At 39.2% G+C, this 16,012-nt stretch overlaps 2 protein-coding genes across 2 annotated transcripts in view; one reads left to right on the top strand and one right to left on the bottom strand.

Annotated features, from left to right (window-relative positions):
* The window catches only part of SNX30 (sorting nexin family member 30), a 105,620-nt gene extending 98,153 nt beyond the window's left edge, over window positions 1–7,467 (top strand). The window contains exon 8 of the mRNA XM_069107446.1: window positions 499–7,467. Within this exon, the coding sequence (XP_068963547.1) occupies window positions 499–558 (60 nt within the window). The 3' untranslated portion in view covers window positions 559–7,467. The remainder of the gene's footprint in view (window positions 1–498) is intronic.
* A 4,602-nt stretch (window positions 7,468–12,069) lies between these two features.
* SLC46A2 (solute carrier family 46 member 2) overlaps window positions 12,070–16,012 on the bottom strand; it is a 14,218-nt gene continuing 10,275 nt past the window's right edge. The window contains exon 4 of the mRNA XM_069107444.1: window positions 12,070–13,095. Coding sequence (XP_068963545.1) covers window positions 13,047–13,095 — 49 coding nt within the window. The 3' untranslated portion in view covers window positions 12,070–13,046. The remainder of the gene's footprint in view (window positions 13,096–16,012) is intronic.

Below are 16,012 nucleotides of genomic sequence, written 5' to 3'. Positions count from 1 at the left end.
TTAACTGATGCTGAGTGAAGTGAGCAGAGCTAGGAGAACATTGTACACAGTAACAGCAACATGTGTGATGATTAATTATGACAGACTTAGCTCTTCTCAGCAATGCAGTGATCCAAGACAATTCCAAAAGACTTGTGATAGAAAATGCTAACCACATCCAGAGAAAGAACTATGGGAATCTGAAGGCAGATCGAAGTACTTTTTTTTCACTTTTTTAAAATTTTTTTCTTTCTCATGTTTTTTCCCTTTTGTTTTGATTCTTCTCTCATAACATGAGAGAAGAAATATGTTTAACATGATTGTACATGTATAGCCTATATCAGATTGCTTGTCTTGAGGGGAGGGAAAGAGAAAAATTTGGAACTCAAAATTTTACAAAAATGAATATTGAAAACTATTTTTACATGTAATTGGGTAAAAATACTATGGGGGGTGGGGGAAGAAACTGCCCCTTAATACTTTGACTGACACTTTATTTGTATGTGTATACTGTTGCAGTGCCTTACGGCGTGGGAGTCGATTATACCGCTGCTACAAGAGAAGCAAGAGACCAAATAAGCTCCTTCCAACAAAGAGACCCTTTTATCTATACCAGTGCACAATGCCTTTCACTGGGAAGTCCACTTACTCATTGGGAAAACACCACCTGGCAGGTGGCATTTGAAAACCAACCACTGAAAATATTTGTGGCTTTTTTCTTGCTTTCTTTTTTTTTCCTCCTCAGTCCTTGACCCCATTCTTGTTTCATATTAATATTTCCGCCCCCTCTGTATTCCTTATCTATTTCCTGGTAGGACCCTGAGTGCCTGGTGGATTCTATGTGGATTTCATCATCCCTTATTAAAGAAAGCATACTTTCATGTCTTGAAGGGACTTATTCAGTGGAATACTAAGAAGATTTCAGAGGAAAGGAAAAGTGCCACCATCCCTGCATTTGTAATAAGAGATAATCTGGCTGCTGCTTTATGATTCTGAAAGGGGGGCCTGAATGGGAGGAAGACCTTAGCACCTGTACACTCCTTCCACATTTGGAATGGAATTTCCTGTGGGTGTTGGCTTGTCCTAGATAAAAAGGTGGTGTTGACATGTCTACTTAAAGTGTGTGAAGCAAGCATGGCCTGTAGCAGTGAATGTGGCATGCCGTCTGCTCGTGATGAGTAATATCATGTATGTTGTTCCTTTTTGGTGATATGAAATCAGTTTAAATCAGCTGAAGTGTGTGTGTGTACATATATATGTGTGTGTATACATAAGATATGTATATAAGCTTATATAGGTATATGTACATATATGTATACATATACACACATATGTGTGTGTTCAGCAAGAGGTTCAGCAAGAAGATTAGATTTATACCGTAGCCTTATAAAATTATTAATTGAACCTGTTTTTTGGCATTAGAATTAGCAATTTGAAATCGAGTACCAAATGAAGATGGTACCATTAATGCTCCCTGACATTCTTTATACATCTTTTTTTTTTCTTATGAAATGGAGTACTGGTAGTGAATAAGGGCTATCCAGTGCCCCAAAGCTGAAATATTCCCAGTGTGTTTAGGCTGAGCAGCACATCACGTTCCTTCTGTGTCTGCATTGTGAAACTTGCCTTTGTCACAGCTAAAAAAAGCTAGTATAATATTTTCTACTGTGTAAATCAAATGTCAGTGCAGCTTTTGAAGGGTTTCTTGTCCAAGACAGAGAGATCTTGTTTTCCTATCCAGTCTAAATTTGTAAAACAAACAAAAATAGTGTAGGTGCTCTCTATGAAGTGCTTGATCTCCAGCCTTTCTTCTTGGTAAGGAAAGGTACCGTTTTTGAGGTCATGTGCTCAAAATAGAACCTCTTTTTTTTTTCAAGCTAGATAAGTTAGCCTTTAAATAACTTTAGTAGCAGCCAGTCCTAAGTATTCATTCCAAGGTTAACTTAAAAAAAAATGAAACTTCTTTCTTAAGAAAATTAGTTCTTTTTTCCAGACCAGACTTGTACATCTTTGCAAACTGTGTACTTTTCTTCCCTTGTTCCTCTAATGAACATGTATTTTCTCTCCCCTGTGGTTTTGTCCTTATGAAATCTAAGATAGGCTTCAAGTTAGCTACAGAATTTTCAGGAGATAGTTGCTCTAAAATATCAGTTTATAAACAGAAATTAATATTTTAAATACTGGTCAACATTTACCAGGTAACATTTAAAGTGTTTAGGTTCAAAACCACTCCTGAATGGTTGTCTGCAGTGTTCGTGTATCAGATGAGCTTAAAATTAATGTTGTTGGTTCATCAGTTAAACTATTTGGTATGTTTTGGTCCTATTTTGCTGTGTCTTGTTCTTGTTTTTCCCAAGAAATCATGGGAGAAGGCTTTTTTTCAGCCACATCTTTCTCTCTCTTGGCACTGCCTACCCTGACAGAGCCTCATTAACATAATGCTTAAATCCTTTGATGTGAATTTTTACTTTGGTACATAGAGTTCTAAACGACATTTCTAAATGAATGGCAATTCAGCATATCATTCTACCTCTAAAAACCCATCTTTTTGATGCCGGGATTTTGTTGTGTATCTGGGTCCTAGTTTATTAGAATTGATGTACACTTCATATTGATACTTGACTAATCTACTTTAGATTGATTCAGTGAAAGAAAAAAAATCAGCTTTGGAGAAAGCAAGGGCTTTCCTTGGTGGAAGAAGTACTCTTTACAAATTTAGTTCTGTTACTACCTGGGAGGAAGGGATGTTGGAAAAAGAGCTGCAATAAGAACCAGTATCTGACCTCCTGCTATCTTGCCAAAGCGTGACGGTGCCCCTGTGAGATGGAACAAAGAGTAGGGAGGTGGGGAGGAGGGCTTTCTCAAAGTTAGTTGGCGCTGGACAGGAAGGAGGGAAAAGCTGTTCTTCCCAAGATCCTTCTCCCCATCTCATTTAGGACTCTTCTCTAAAGGCATGTGGCAGTCTTTGGACTCCAGATTTTTTTTCAGTTTGTTTTGGTCACTTTACAATGCACAAAAATGTAACATATGTTATACGTGAGAGTTTATCAGCTTCAAAATGCCAAGTAGAGACTAGAGAGAGGCAAGCTTTGCCCTAGCTACCAAGGGCACATACCAATGAAACCATCACCAGCTACTGTAGAAAGATTTATTCAGAGAGGTGTCTATGTCCCTTTGATTTGGGAAGAAGTTTTCAGTGGTAAAATGAATAATAAAGGTCTAGGAAATGGTGTGGGGAACCTGTGGCCTCAAGGCCACAGGTGGCCCTCTAGGTCCTCAGGTGTGTTCCTTTGAGTGAATCCAAACTTCATAGAACTTCCTTTTATTAAGGGGATTTATTCTGTGAAGTTTGGATTCAGTCAGAGGGCACACTTGAGGATCTAGAGGGCCACATGTGACCTCAAGGCCACAGGTTCCCTACCCCTGATCTGGGAGTCATAGTATAGAGGATAGATAACCAGCCTCTCTTGTACCAACTGCCTCCGCCTTCCTCCAAATTCTCAAGGATCAGCAATACCTAACATTGTCCTTTACCTTTTCCCCTCTCCTAATCACAGCTGTGCACCAAGGTGTTGTATTTTTGGTCATTACAGGGAATGTTTTCATTTGAGATGTGTGAAATTTGTGCCAAAGACGTTAACGCTCAAGATGCCTTCCTGATGAGGGCCACCACCCAAAGTCTCAAGTCTAATATGTCTGTATCTCTTTTGCTGTTCTTCTTTCTCCCCTCTCCGAGCCCCACCTAACTTTTGTTTCTAGGAGTTTAGAGAAGAATATCCTTCTCTAACTAGAATAGCCACACAATAGGACAGAAAAGCTTAAGAGGACAATGGGTTCTGTGATTTGAGTTTCTGACTTTTCATTGTCTACCTTAAAAAAAAAAAATCCTGGTAACAGGAGTACATTTTACAAAGCAAGATAGGCTTTAAGGAAATATGCTGTAAACAGAGTTTTCCACTGGCTCTTTTTACAGCTTTCTTGATACAGCTTCTATATTTTTACCTTTCTGCCATTGTATCAGAAATCAAATAGTCGTAAAGGTAGAAGGAGGTGAGGTGGAGATGAGTAGGAAGGAATATCATGAATGTCCAAGTTTTCCATTGGTTTCTCCAAAAAAGCATTATTTTTGTTAATTAGGTTACTTATAAGGCTCCTCGAGATGCTACTGTGTCTAAGCTTAACTCTCACCTTTATTTTGATTCAACAACAGAAAAACCAGCATGTCTTCAGGGGGACTGTTTTTAGTACATATAAAAGAGGTTTGTTTTTGTGTGAAGTCATAGTACAGTCAGGTTTTCTAGACATTTTTGAAGTAAAGGCCATGTTTTGGCCCATCATAAGCCCCATCTCTACTTCCCTTTCAGAAAGGGGAGGACAGCAAATAGACCTTGAATCCTGAGCCTGAGTGAGGCTGCTTTTATCATGAGGTGGCAGGGCTCTGTGTACAGTCATAGGTAGAATTTCGAGCTCAGGAAGTTGAATAGAATCGTGGCTCAGCCTGAATAGCACCTCAGACTTGAATTACCTGGTATTGCCACTTAGAACATTGAGGAGCTCAGAAACCACAGATAAATAATCATTGTTCACCTTGAAGTTTATAGGCCCTCAGATGGAGCTGGTGAATGGCATGGGTGTGGTCTGAAAGGTAGAAAACTCAGGGGAGAGAGGGCCCTTGTTAAGCTATGTCTAATTCCTTTCTATGGCTCTAGAAGGCCCTTCCTACTTGTTTTCTTTGCTTTAGAGGGCTTGACTATTGGGGCAGAGGGAAGGATGGAATTTGTCCCAAATCTAACTAGAATTGATGACTAGGTGCAGAGCTACCCATGAGGTCTCTTTACTTTAATGCTGACTTTCCCTCTTCTGCTTCTAAACTAGCCAGCATGCTATAGCCCTAGGGATCCACCACCTCGTGCTTGGCTATCTGTGGCAATGGGCAATTTTCTTAGCTGACTGTTCTAAAGCTACTTTGGGGAAAGCATGCCTCCAGAGTTTTGCATTGGCTTTCTCACAATGTACCAGGTTACATCATTCATCTCCTCTTCCCTCTGTTTCTCCTAATTCTTAGAGATGGTGGGAGATTTTACTAATCAACTTTGTAGGAACATAAGTCTCTTTTGTCTAAATCTGTAGTTGGGCAGCGACATATTATAGCAGCTCTTCCTCTGTCCCTACAAATGGTCACCTTGTGAAGGGAATAGAATACTATTTGACATCCCACCAAACCACTCAACAAAACAGGCTGCCCTTTGGCTTAAAAGTGATTGGCCAACCCAGAGATTACAAAGCCTACAGTCTCAGGACATTTGTTGTGCCACGCATAGGTAGACAACATCTGTGTTTGGGCAGACAGTCCCTTATGACAGCTGAGTTTCAACAACTTTTTAATCCTGTATGTTAGAAATATATTTTTGGCTCAAACATCCAACCCTACTAAGTTTGGCTGATAAAACTGCTCTTGATCATGACCACTGATATGAATAAATCAGTGTTTTAATCAACACTAAATAGAAAATCAGGTTTTTTTTGTGTAGTATAGAGGCAGTTTCCAAATATATCTTAGGATGATGATCAAACCCAGCACAAAATCAGCAAGTTCAATTTGTTGAGGTTGGGTTTTTTTTTTAATGGTGCAAATTGCTAAATATTAACTCTCCTTTTTGAGGCTGTTACCTATCCAGACACCTTAATGCTACTAGCAGTGATTTTTAAATGCATATAAAGTTCTAGTCTTCTATTTGGATGATTGATACAAGATGACCAGTTGCCCTCTTTTCAAGAAACAGATTAACCTGGATCAACGGAAAATAAAGGGGCATAATGGGGACTATCTTTTTTTAAAAGATATTTTTAAAATGTTAAGTGTTGCTTTTGCCAAATATATTTTTATTATTACCATGGAGGAGGGGAGGGGAATCCAGGGACCATAAAAGCGTTATTTCAAAATGTACATGGTTAACAATTTAAAGTATTTTAGGCATTTTTAAAATTATAAGAAATATGGGATCAATACTGAAAAGCATACTGCATGTTAGTCTTTTCAAGTCTATTTGATATAAAGAAGTTCTCAAGTTATAACAGTATTAAAGTCATGCCCTAATGCAGTAAAGGGACTTTTAAAAATATCATGGACACCTAAGAACAAAGTTTTAGATCTGAATCCTACAGTTTCAATGCCAAAAACATAAAGTGCTGTATTGACTTGATTATTGAATGTTCTTTCCCTCTCATTTTTAGCAAAATAAAAAAATGTGTTGTTAAAACTGTGGGTGAAAGGTACTGCATATATATTTGTGTATAGCTGCCATTTGGCTTTCACTGGGTGAACCTAGGAACCAATGTTGCTACAACCTGGTACATAATTTCCCTTTTGGTGGAGCCTCTGAGGTAATAGTAGGTCAGAGGGCTTGACTTCTTAACATCCCTTTAAGCAGTTTTCTTTTTTGCTTTCACAAAACAGGTCAGTAACATCTTTTGTTACTTTGACCAAACCTCCTGAGTAACTACTACCAACAATTAAAACCGGTGTAAGGGGACAAGTACAGGAGAAAAACATGTCATTATTTCCTCTCCCCTTAAAAATGGTGGGTAAGAAGAAATTATTGGGGGTGGGGGGGGGAGGAATGACACTCAGTATGATAAACTGTGACCTATATAGCTGTAATACCAGCTAGACATTCCTTGTATAACAAGCCAGCATCTCTAAACAGTGATGTTTTGGGGCAGTATAGAAGCACCCTATACCCAAGTGATCTTGGTTATATCCAAGAGACACTGTCCATTGTACTTCCTATGTGCCTGTCAAGCTGTAAATGCATTGGGAAGATATATACATATATATCACTTTGAAATAAATTTCTGCCAGCAAACTTTTGGACCTGGATTTTAACTGTTTCAGTAAAGAGATGAAAATTTCATTTGGGTTGTATCAATTGACCAGCTGTTCAGACTGTGTACTGTATTGCTTATTTCTGACTTTTAAGGGGAAAAAGTTTTTAAAACCCATTTAGATCAAAAGAGTAAGGCATTTCCTCACTGAAAAGTTGCGGAGTTTTTGTTTATTTTTCCTCCCTACCCCGGCTATCAATAAACCAAAACAAAAGCTGTGAAAACTCATGAGCTTGGGAGAGCATGTGTATAGATTAGCTGTGAGCATGATTCAAAACTATGGAGGGGTTTGTTTGCTGTAGATATCACACTTGAAACAGGGTGCCCCCCTTTTTCTTTATTACCAACACCATGGGTGTAAAGTTGTTTTGTTTACTTTCCAATGCTAGCACAAATGTGTTGGTTCACCTTTTTTCATGTATCTGTGTATAGACCTATTCTGTTTATTGTTTACTATGGGATTAGTATTATGCTTTGAGGTAAACAAAAATCATTTGTATTGCCTGACGAACTATTAGCTTGTAAATTTTTTTAAGTTTCTTTATCTCAATTAATTTAAAAGAATGGACCAATAAACATGTAAAAGATGCTCGTTAGCTTGAATATTTTGTTTTGCTTTGTGTTCTCTTTACAAAACAGAAGGATCGATACTTTCTTTTGGTTTCTTACTTCCTTTAAAAATAAATAAGTTAACCACATGTGTTCTCCCTTTTCAACTCCCTCCCACTTGCTTCTCTACACCACCCCACCACACCAAAAAAGAAAAAAGACTCAAAGAAAAATCTGTGGTTCTTTCAATCCCCTCCATTAATCTTCCTCCCCATTAATCTTCCTCCCCACCTTCACTTTTCCTTGTGTTATTTTGCCAGCATAACTGCTATGCTAGATGAGAATAATGTAAGTTATTTTACAGAACTAACTAGTTTTCCTTAACTGTAACAAGCTACATGAAGTATGGCAACAACGCGGAACTTAGTCTAAATACCTGGACTCTGGTCCCAGCTCTGCCTCCTTCTGCCTATATGACCTTAGAGAAGTCACTTAACCACAACAGATGAATTGTCTCACATGTGAAATGAAGCACTTAACCTTCCTCACTGAGTTATGAGGATCAAATGAGAATGTATGTGAAAATGATTTGTCATTATAAAATGTTGCATACATTGAGCATGTAATCCTCAAACTGACAATTTGATATGTCAACATTTAGGGCCCAAATATTTTTAAAATATATAATGATGATAATAGTAAGCATTTATATGGTACTTTAAAGTTTGCTGAGCCTTTGAAAAATATCTCATTTTATCCTCAAAACAACTCTGGAAAAGTATGTTTCTGATCCCCATTTTACAGATGAAGAAACTGAGGCAGAGGTTAGGTGATTGACCTAGCCCTAGGGTCTCAGAGCTAGAAAGTGTCCGAGGTCAGATTTGAGCATAGGTCTTCCTGACTGCTGTCCCGCTGTGCCATCTAGCTGCCTGAATTTTCCTACCTTTAAATTGCAGTCTGCTGAGAGTGTTATCTTTAACTTCAATAACTGACTACGATGGCATTTCCAAGGACGGAAAGTATTCAAAAGAGGAAAAAATATATGTATGTGGATATATAATTGTATATTAAACTGAAATTTCACTATATAGGGTAGGGAACCATAATTTAAATTAATTGGCACCATTAATGAGCAAAATTCAGTTATAGGATCAAAATAGAGTAAAAGCCAGGGTGGTATCATCTTACACATAAAAGGTGTTTGACACCCTTCCCACTCACCCCCTCTAGTTTTCTCCCAGAAAATGTAATAAAGACATAATGGGGTTGGGTACAGAACAGAATTTCATATATGTTGGGTTTGTGAACCCTATGATGGGAAGTCGGAGCAAAAGAAACTCATGATGAGATAACACCCAAAGTACCAGTCCCAACACCATCCCTGTTTGCAATGTAGTAGGGAGAAAATGCCTTGTTTGTAGTCAGACAACTAGGTTCAAGGTCCAGCTTCTCCACTTAGAATGAAGCAAGTTACGTAATCTCTCAGAGACCGTTTCCTCATATCCACTGGAGATTCCTTGCATTGTCTTCCTTTGTAACTCAGAAGTGCCATATAAATATGGTGGTGTTATTACCCTGAAAATGTTGATATATGATTTCAAATATTATCAAAAGTTCTCTAAGGGGATCATAGCATGGTTTTGGTTCAGCAGAAGTCTTCATCTCTGGGGCGGCTAGGTGGCACAGTGAATAGAGCACCGGCCTTGGAGTCAGGAGGACTTGAGTTCAAATCTGACATCAGACACTTGACACACTTACTAGCCGTGTGACACTTTGGGCGAGTCACTTAACCCCAGATGCCCTCCAAAAAGAAAAAAAAAAAGTCTTCATCTAGATCCCCAGAATGTTCAGGCTGGGAGACACATAAGTAATTTAATAGATGAGGAAACAGAAGCAGAAGAATTTGTGCAAACTCACCTCCCTCCCCAGTTCAGACTATACCACTGGGTTTCTTACTCTCAGTCCAATCCTCCTTCTTGTACATTGCACTGCAGGTTTTTCTCCCCTTTGCCGAATTATGAAATCATCATGGAAATCCCAGATGTAGCATTTGTTAGGAGGAAGCCTTTACAGAGATCCCACCAGTCCTTGCATCGGAGATGAAGACCCATGGTTCTAGGTTTACAGCCTCCTTTCTTTCTCTGCTACAGCTAAGAGCAAGATAGGGACAGGGGCCATTGGCAGAGAACTCCCAGATAAGGAAAGTCCCTCTGTTAGTTCAGGTGAGTGCCTTCTCTACAATGTATGGTTTCAGCTTTCTAGAGTAATGATGTCAAATTCAAATAGAAGTGGAGGTCACTAAATCATAAGGGTCCCTGTGAGCCACACATTGACTTAATTTTAAAATGTAATGTCTTATGTTTTATCCTGTTTTTATATTCAATATCCCCCAGTTATATTTCATATTTCTATATTTTATATTCAATATCCCAAGTTATATTTTATATTTATATAGTTTATGTTCAGTATACCCCAGTTATATTTTAATCAGTATATGTTAGAAGCAGGATTTGAATGTAGGTCTTTCTGTCTGAGGACCATTCTCTATATTCATTATACCACACTGCCTCACAGCTACAATATTACTTTTTTTAGTACATTATTTTTTGTTAAGAAATTTTCCTGAGACCTCGGAAACCATTAAATTCAGCCCCATTTTTTAAAAAATGAGGAAACTGAATTCCAGAGAAGTTAAGGAATTTGTCTAAGGTCACCCAGATGGTAAATAGTAGAATCTAGATTCAAACCAAGATCCTCTGACTCCATATCCAGAGAGGAATGGTCAAGAATATAATGTATGAGTGGAGGCAGAAGACAAAACAGATATTGTGAAGGTAGAATTTACAATATTTGACAGCTCATTAGATATGGGAAAGTGAAGAAATATGCAGAATTGATGATAATTTTGAGGTGGTTAACATTGGTGTCTGGAAATATGACTGGACCTCCAACAGAAATAGGCAAGTATGGAGAAAGGGCAGATGAAGGGAACAAGAACATAGGTTCTCTTTTTGATATGTTGAGTTTGAGATGTCTATGGAACATCCAGGTAGAGGTGATGGAGCCCCAAAGAAAAAAATAGTGCTAAATAAATAAATTTTGAAGTCATGTTCTGAACCCAGGGGAGGGATGAAATCTCCAATACAATGCATTGAGAGAAAAGCAAAGAGGGTCCAGAACAGAGCCTTGGGGTGAATTATGGTGTTATTGTAAATGTAATTTCTTTTCCAACCTCTTCCCTTTTTTTTGAAGTGGGGACAGACAAGGGTAAAAAAAAGAAAGAGAAGAAGAAATCTTCCATGCCAGTTATGTTCCACCATAACAACAGAGATATCACAGGAGAAGTCCTAGAGGTAGATTCATAAAACTGTAGCATTAAAGCTTGGAGGGACCCTATTAGGAGTCCATTTAGTCCAAATCTCTCATTTTGCAGATGACAGATGTGAGGCCTACAGAGGAGAAAGGTCTTGCCCAAGGTCACAGAGGTCACAAGTAACTGCTATAGTTCAAACCCAGGTCTTCTGACTCCAAATCTAAGAAGCTGTTTCATGTCTTGACTCTAACATTTACTCACTGTGTGACCCTGGGCAAGTCATGTAAACTCTAGGAAGTTAGGGCCAACTGTGTTAATAATCTTTGAACAATCTACCCCATAGGGTGGTTGTGAGGAAAATGACTTTTAAAAAGTCTTGTTCTATATAAACAGGTGGCAATGTGAACAACTCAAAGGGTTGACTTTAGTTCAAGCTGTGGTGTATCTCTTAAAACATTTTTGTTGGTGTGGGCCTGTACCATCACAGCACCAGAATAAAGACACCAGGCTCTTATGCATATGATTTTCTTCTGTGTAGGGAACTCCCCAACAAATGTTCACAGGTCGTTGTCCTTCAATTTATCATCTTAGAAAGTTGCTTACGATACGGGAATTGAGTGACTTAGCCACAGTTAGTATGTGTGAGAGGTAAGACTTGCATGTGGGTCTTCCTGACTTCCAAGACTGCTATGCTTCTTCTCTTTATGCATTTATTTTTGTTGTTCAGTCTTGTTTCAGCCATATCTGATTCTTTGTGGCCCCATTTGGGCTTTTATTGGCAAAGATACTGGAGTTGTTCGCTACTTCCTTCTCCAGCCCATTTTGCAGATAAGGAAACTGAACTTAGATTGACCTGGCTCCAGGCCCATCCTATTTGGGCCTATGCCACCTAGCTACCCATAAGCATTTATACCGCATTAAAAAAAAAAAACCAGCTACTTCAGAGTTTATGAAAGATGAACCTATCAGGAAAGCAGCCATTTCAAAATATCTACTTCCTCCCTGATTTTCTTTCTTCTCCTTCCTTCCCAAACCCAAACTAGAAAGCATTGTCTCTCTTTCCAGATTCTCTATAGAACCTTGAATTAAAGTGAGGCTGGTGACCTTGCACAGTCCTCCCTCACTCAAAATCAACTGCAAGGCATGTCATCATTTCCCTGATGCCATGGTCCTCTTTGAAAACAAAGGACAACTACAAAAGAACCTTGAATCTCTTCTTTGCCTCCATTATTTTCTACCTGGTGTAATACTTGCCTGTGTACCTCTCCCCCACTCCCTATACCACCATGTAAGTTCCTTGACCATAGAGACTGTTTCTTAGAACCAACCTTGCACATAACATAGACACTTGAAAGGTATTTATTGAATCAAATGAAATTCATTCACATTTATTTATGTGTTCAAACACTGCACTTTAGGCAAATTACCATTTAGGAAAAAGAGGCTCAGTAGATTAAACAAACAAGCTATTTAAGCAAATGCCTCAAAATAAAGGACATTTTTACATCCATGACACACTCTCCCTTACACCCCTCCTTCTTGGAACTATTTTTGACAGACTAAAATGTCTCTTCAGCCCTATTGGCATGATTGGCAGACTGCAATCCTAATTTTATTCTCTTCATTTAATTACAAAGGTCCTTTATGATGCAATCATGAATCAGAGAAGATGACCCAAAGAGCCTTTCATGGAAACTTGATTTTCTACAAAGAAATGAAATCCCCCAAAGGCCAAGCAACAGCTCTCTGGAGGGTCCTCAAGCTCTATAGTTGATGTGACCATATAGGGAAGATGACAACTAGCTCGTTCCTAAGTTTTAGTCTGTCTTTTTGTTTTTTCCAAATGTTGCTTCTGTCTATGACAACAACTTTGGAAAAGAAGAAAACCCAAAAAGTTCCATGGCAACTAACCCTGGATCTAAAAGGACTGGGAATCCATACCTTATGGGCCTGAAGCAGATGGTTATTTCTGGATAACCATGTGCAACATGGTGGAGGGTGCTGAGCACCAATCTATGACCCAAGACCTCATAGGAGAGTTGAAAAATACCCCAAAGTTCTGATCTTTCAAACACCTTTCTCGGGGAGGTTCTCTGTGTCACCAACGATATCTGGCACCTTCCTTGTGAAATTGATTTTTAAAGTAGAAGTTTCCCCCACCAGCATAGGTTTCTCCCCACCCGGTATGGAACCCTTTGAAATAGCTGGTTCATGAGGCTGACCCCAGATGGAACTCCAGTTTTTATTATCAGCTTCCCTGCTGCAGCTACTTCTCTTCGAACAAGATCCACACCACAGGGGATTCCAGTTTTTAGGTGCATCAGCTCGGTCCTTTCTCAGTAATCTCTCCTTGCTTGCAGGCCACAACCCTGTAGGGTTTGGGGTGTGGGATGGAGAGATAGGGGGAGAGAGGGAAGTCACAGAAATGTTAATAGCAGCAAGGGTAAGCCACCAAAACAAGCCATTCCCCAAATCCTGCTTTCCATCAAACTAGAATTCACGGGGCTGAGGGGGAGGGGGGCAAATGAGAAACTGAACACATATTCACTAAGAGTGTGAGAATGATTTAAAAAGAAAAACAAAAACAGGCTGTGGAGGAGGGAAGTCACCTTGGAGGGAAGCAATAGCAGAGATTTAGGAGTAGGCAGCACTTGTGACATAAAATGAAATTAATGACCCCTAGAGGACAACTTTCAAGTGCCTGGTAAGCCTGCCAAAAATTCAGTCCAAGCCCTTCTTCCCTCTACTCCAGGTTTCAACATCTTCACCCAGATCAAGCAGCCTTCTGGTCTTTTTTTCTCAGCGCCTTTAAGCAAGCCTTTATTACTTCATTACATGGTTCCTAACAGGGAAGCCCACGTTCTTCCCGGCATTTCTGGCTAAGAAACTACAATCTGGGCCACCGAGCCAAAGTTCCTTCTCAAGGAAAGAATGTAAAGAGGTCTTTTTAGATCAGTAAGTGACATTAAGTCCCATCCCCTCACTTTACAGATAAGGAGACAGAGGCCATGAGAGATGAAATATCTTATTCAAGGTCACACAGATTATAGCCAAGCTTTGCTTTAGATTCGAGCGGTCTCTGAATCCAGGATTCTCTCCACTCCACTATAGTTCCTCCTTAGACCTTGCTCGGTTTCTTCAGGAAGGACAGCTTTATTGGATTGTCCTCTTCTGTCTCAGAAGAAATGTGCCACATATGGAGCTGAGTAGCAGGACCTTTGTGCCTGAGGTCAGACCAGATATCCCCACTGGGTTCTGCTGAAGTGGTTCTGGGGGATATTTTTTTGACACTACCTAGTCTACCAGCTATCATTGTGGCTACAACAAAATTGGTTGGTGTCTTTGCAATAATAAATCTATACGTGCAGTTTTGTTGCAAGGAGGTCTAGATCCATGGGAATGTGTGTCAACTTCATTTCTGCAAAGAGCTCTATCTGGGTTAATTAGATAAATCCTATTGAATCAAATACTCTGTGACCTGTCATCATCTCTACAGATGGACATGGGTATGCACATACATATGTATGTATAGATAGACATACATCTATATAGAGACACATATAGACATATATTCAGCATTTAATATATAATATATAAAAATCTCCCAGTTATTCTGTCAGCATTGTAGACATAGAGTGAACACTGAATTTGGAAGAGCATGGGCAAAAATCCCAGCTCTGCTACTTAATGCATGACCTTGAGAAGTCACTTCAGCCTCTTGGTCCTCAGTTTTCTCATCTGTAAAATGGGGACAGATTATTGAGCTCTGAGTGCCCTTTGAGCTTTGAGTGTATGATCCGATTTCAATTTATGGCTCTTATCAGCCTAGTGCCACAAGCTCCAATTGCATATATTCACCTGGCTCTTTTTACCTTTCGCCAGGCAGTGGGTGAACCTTGTAAACTAAATTGCTTAACCATCCCTGGAGGCGATGACCACAGCAATATTGTGCTGAGCTTGAATGTCTCATTTATTTTGGGATGGGAGGGCTGCTGTGACTACCAGGAAAGTGAAGATCTTTAACTTGAAGAAAATAACAACCGATGTTAATCAAAGTACATTTTTTAGCAATTCATAATTTATACTATACTTTCACCTATATTATCTCATTTGAGACTTATAGCCACTCTGTAAGGAATAGCAAAAAATATAATAGTAGTTGACACTTATACAGTATTTTAAGTTTTCAAAGCACTTTATACACAATCTCATTCAAGCTTCACAATCATCCTGTAACATGGGTGAAATGGGTATAACACCATTCCCATTTTTTGCATGAAGATGCTGAATATAAGTGACTTGTTAGAGTTTAGCTGGTGAGTAGTGAAGTCAGGACTGGAACTCAGGTCTCCTGAGTTTTAATCCAGTAATCCCCTCCCTTGGGGGAGGCGAGGTAGAGATAATGAAGCTTTACAAAAGTTTGTGTCACACAATGGGGAAAAATGTACTTGACTGTCAGAGAGCCAACTTTTTAAGGTGAAGAGAGCTTAGGTATGCATATGTCTGTATTATATTTGGTCTATAATTTTGTTTGGAAGATTGGAAGGCTGACAATCCAGGTGGTCCTAGTGGGAAGCTACAAATGTATCACAAAAGAGGCAAAACAACCATAGTATTGGAGGCAGCCAACAGCATCTTTAGGTACTTGGAAGATAGTTATGACAGATATTATAAGCCATTAGACTCCTCTAAGACTCAGTTTCCTCATCTGTTATAAATGGGAATAATAACACAAACTATTGGGTCAACTAGGTGGTACCTAGAATACAGCACTGGCCCTTGGGTCAAAAAGACTTGGTCATCTCTGGCCTCAGACATTTACTAGCTGTGTGACTCTAGGGAAGCCACTTAACCTGTTTGCCTCAGTTTCCTCATCTGTAAAATGGAGATAACAATAGCATTTCTTAGAGTTGTGCAGATAAAATGAGATGTTTGTAAAGTGCTTAGCACAATGCTTGCACAAAGTAAGCACGCCTCCCAGAGTTATAAGGAAAGTGCTTTGCAAACTGTAAAGTGCTATTCAAACTTTTAACATTACTGATGTTACTGTGTCCACATTGTGTTATTGTCTCCACTTGTGTCCTCATTATGCTGTACAACTGGCTTGAGGTTTTGAAGCCTAGGCTGGTGCATTTTGAAGGTTATACGATGCCAGAAAGACTTTGAGTGTGGGCTCAGTGATAAAATATAGACTTGGGCTGGTTCTTAGATCACACTGGGTTTAATAACATTTGAACACATTTTATCAGTCCAGGTATTACCTTCCACCACTGCAGATTTAAACTC

The sequence above is a fragment of the Petaurus breviceps genome, unplaced genomic scaffold (genome assembly GCF_028583685.1).
Source record: "Petaurus breviceps papuanus isolate PSGF00001 unplaced genomic scaffold, PetGlider_PUasm1.0 90062, whole genome shotgun sequence".
Lineage (NCBI taxonomy): Eukaryota > Metazoa > Chordata > Mammalia > Diprotodontia > Petauridae > Petaurus > Petaurus breviceps.
Note: the sequence above shows the minus strand (reverse complement) of the source record. Positions and strands in the feature narration are given on the sequence as shown.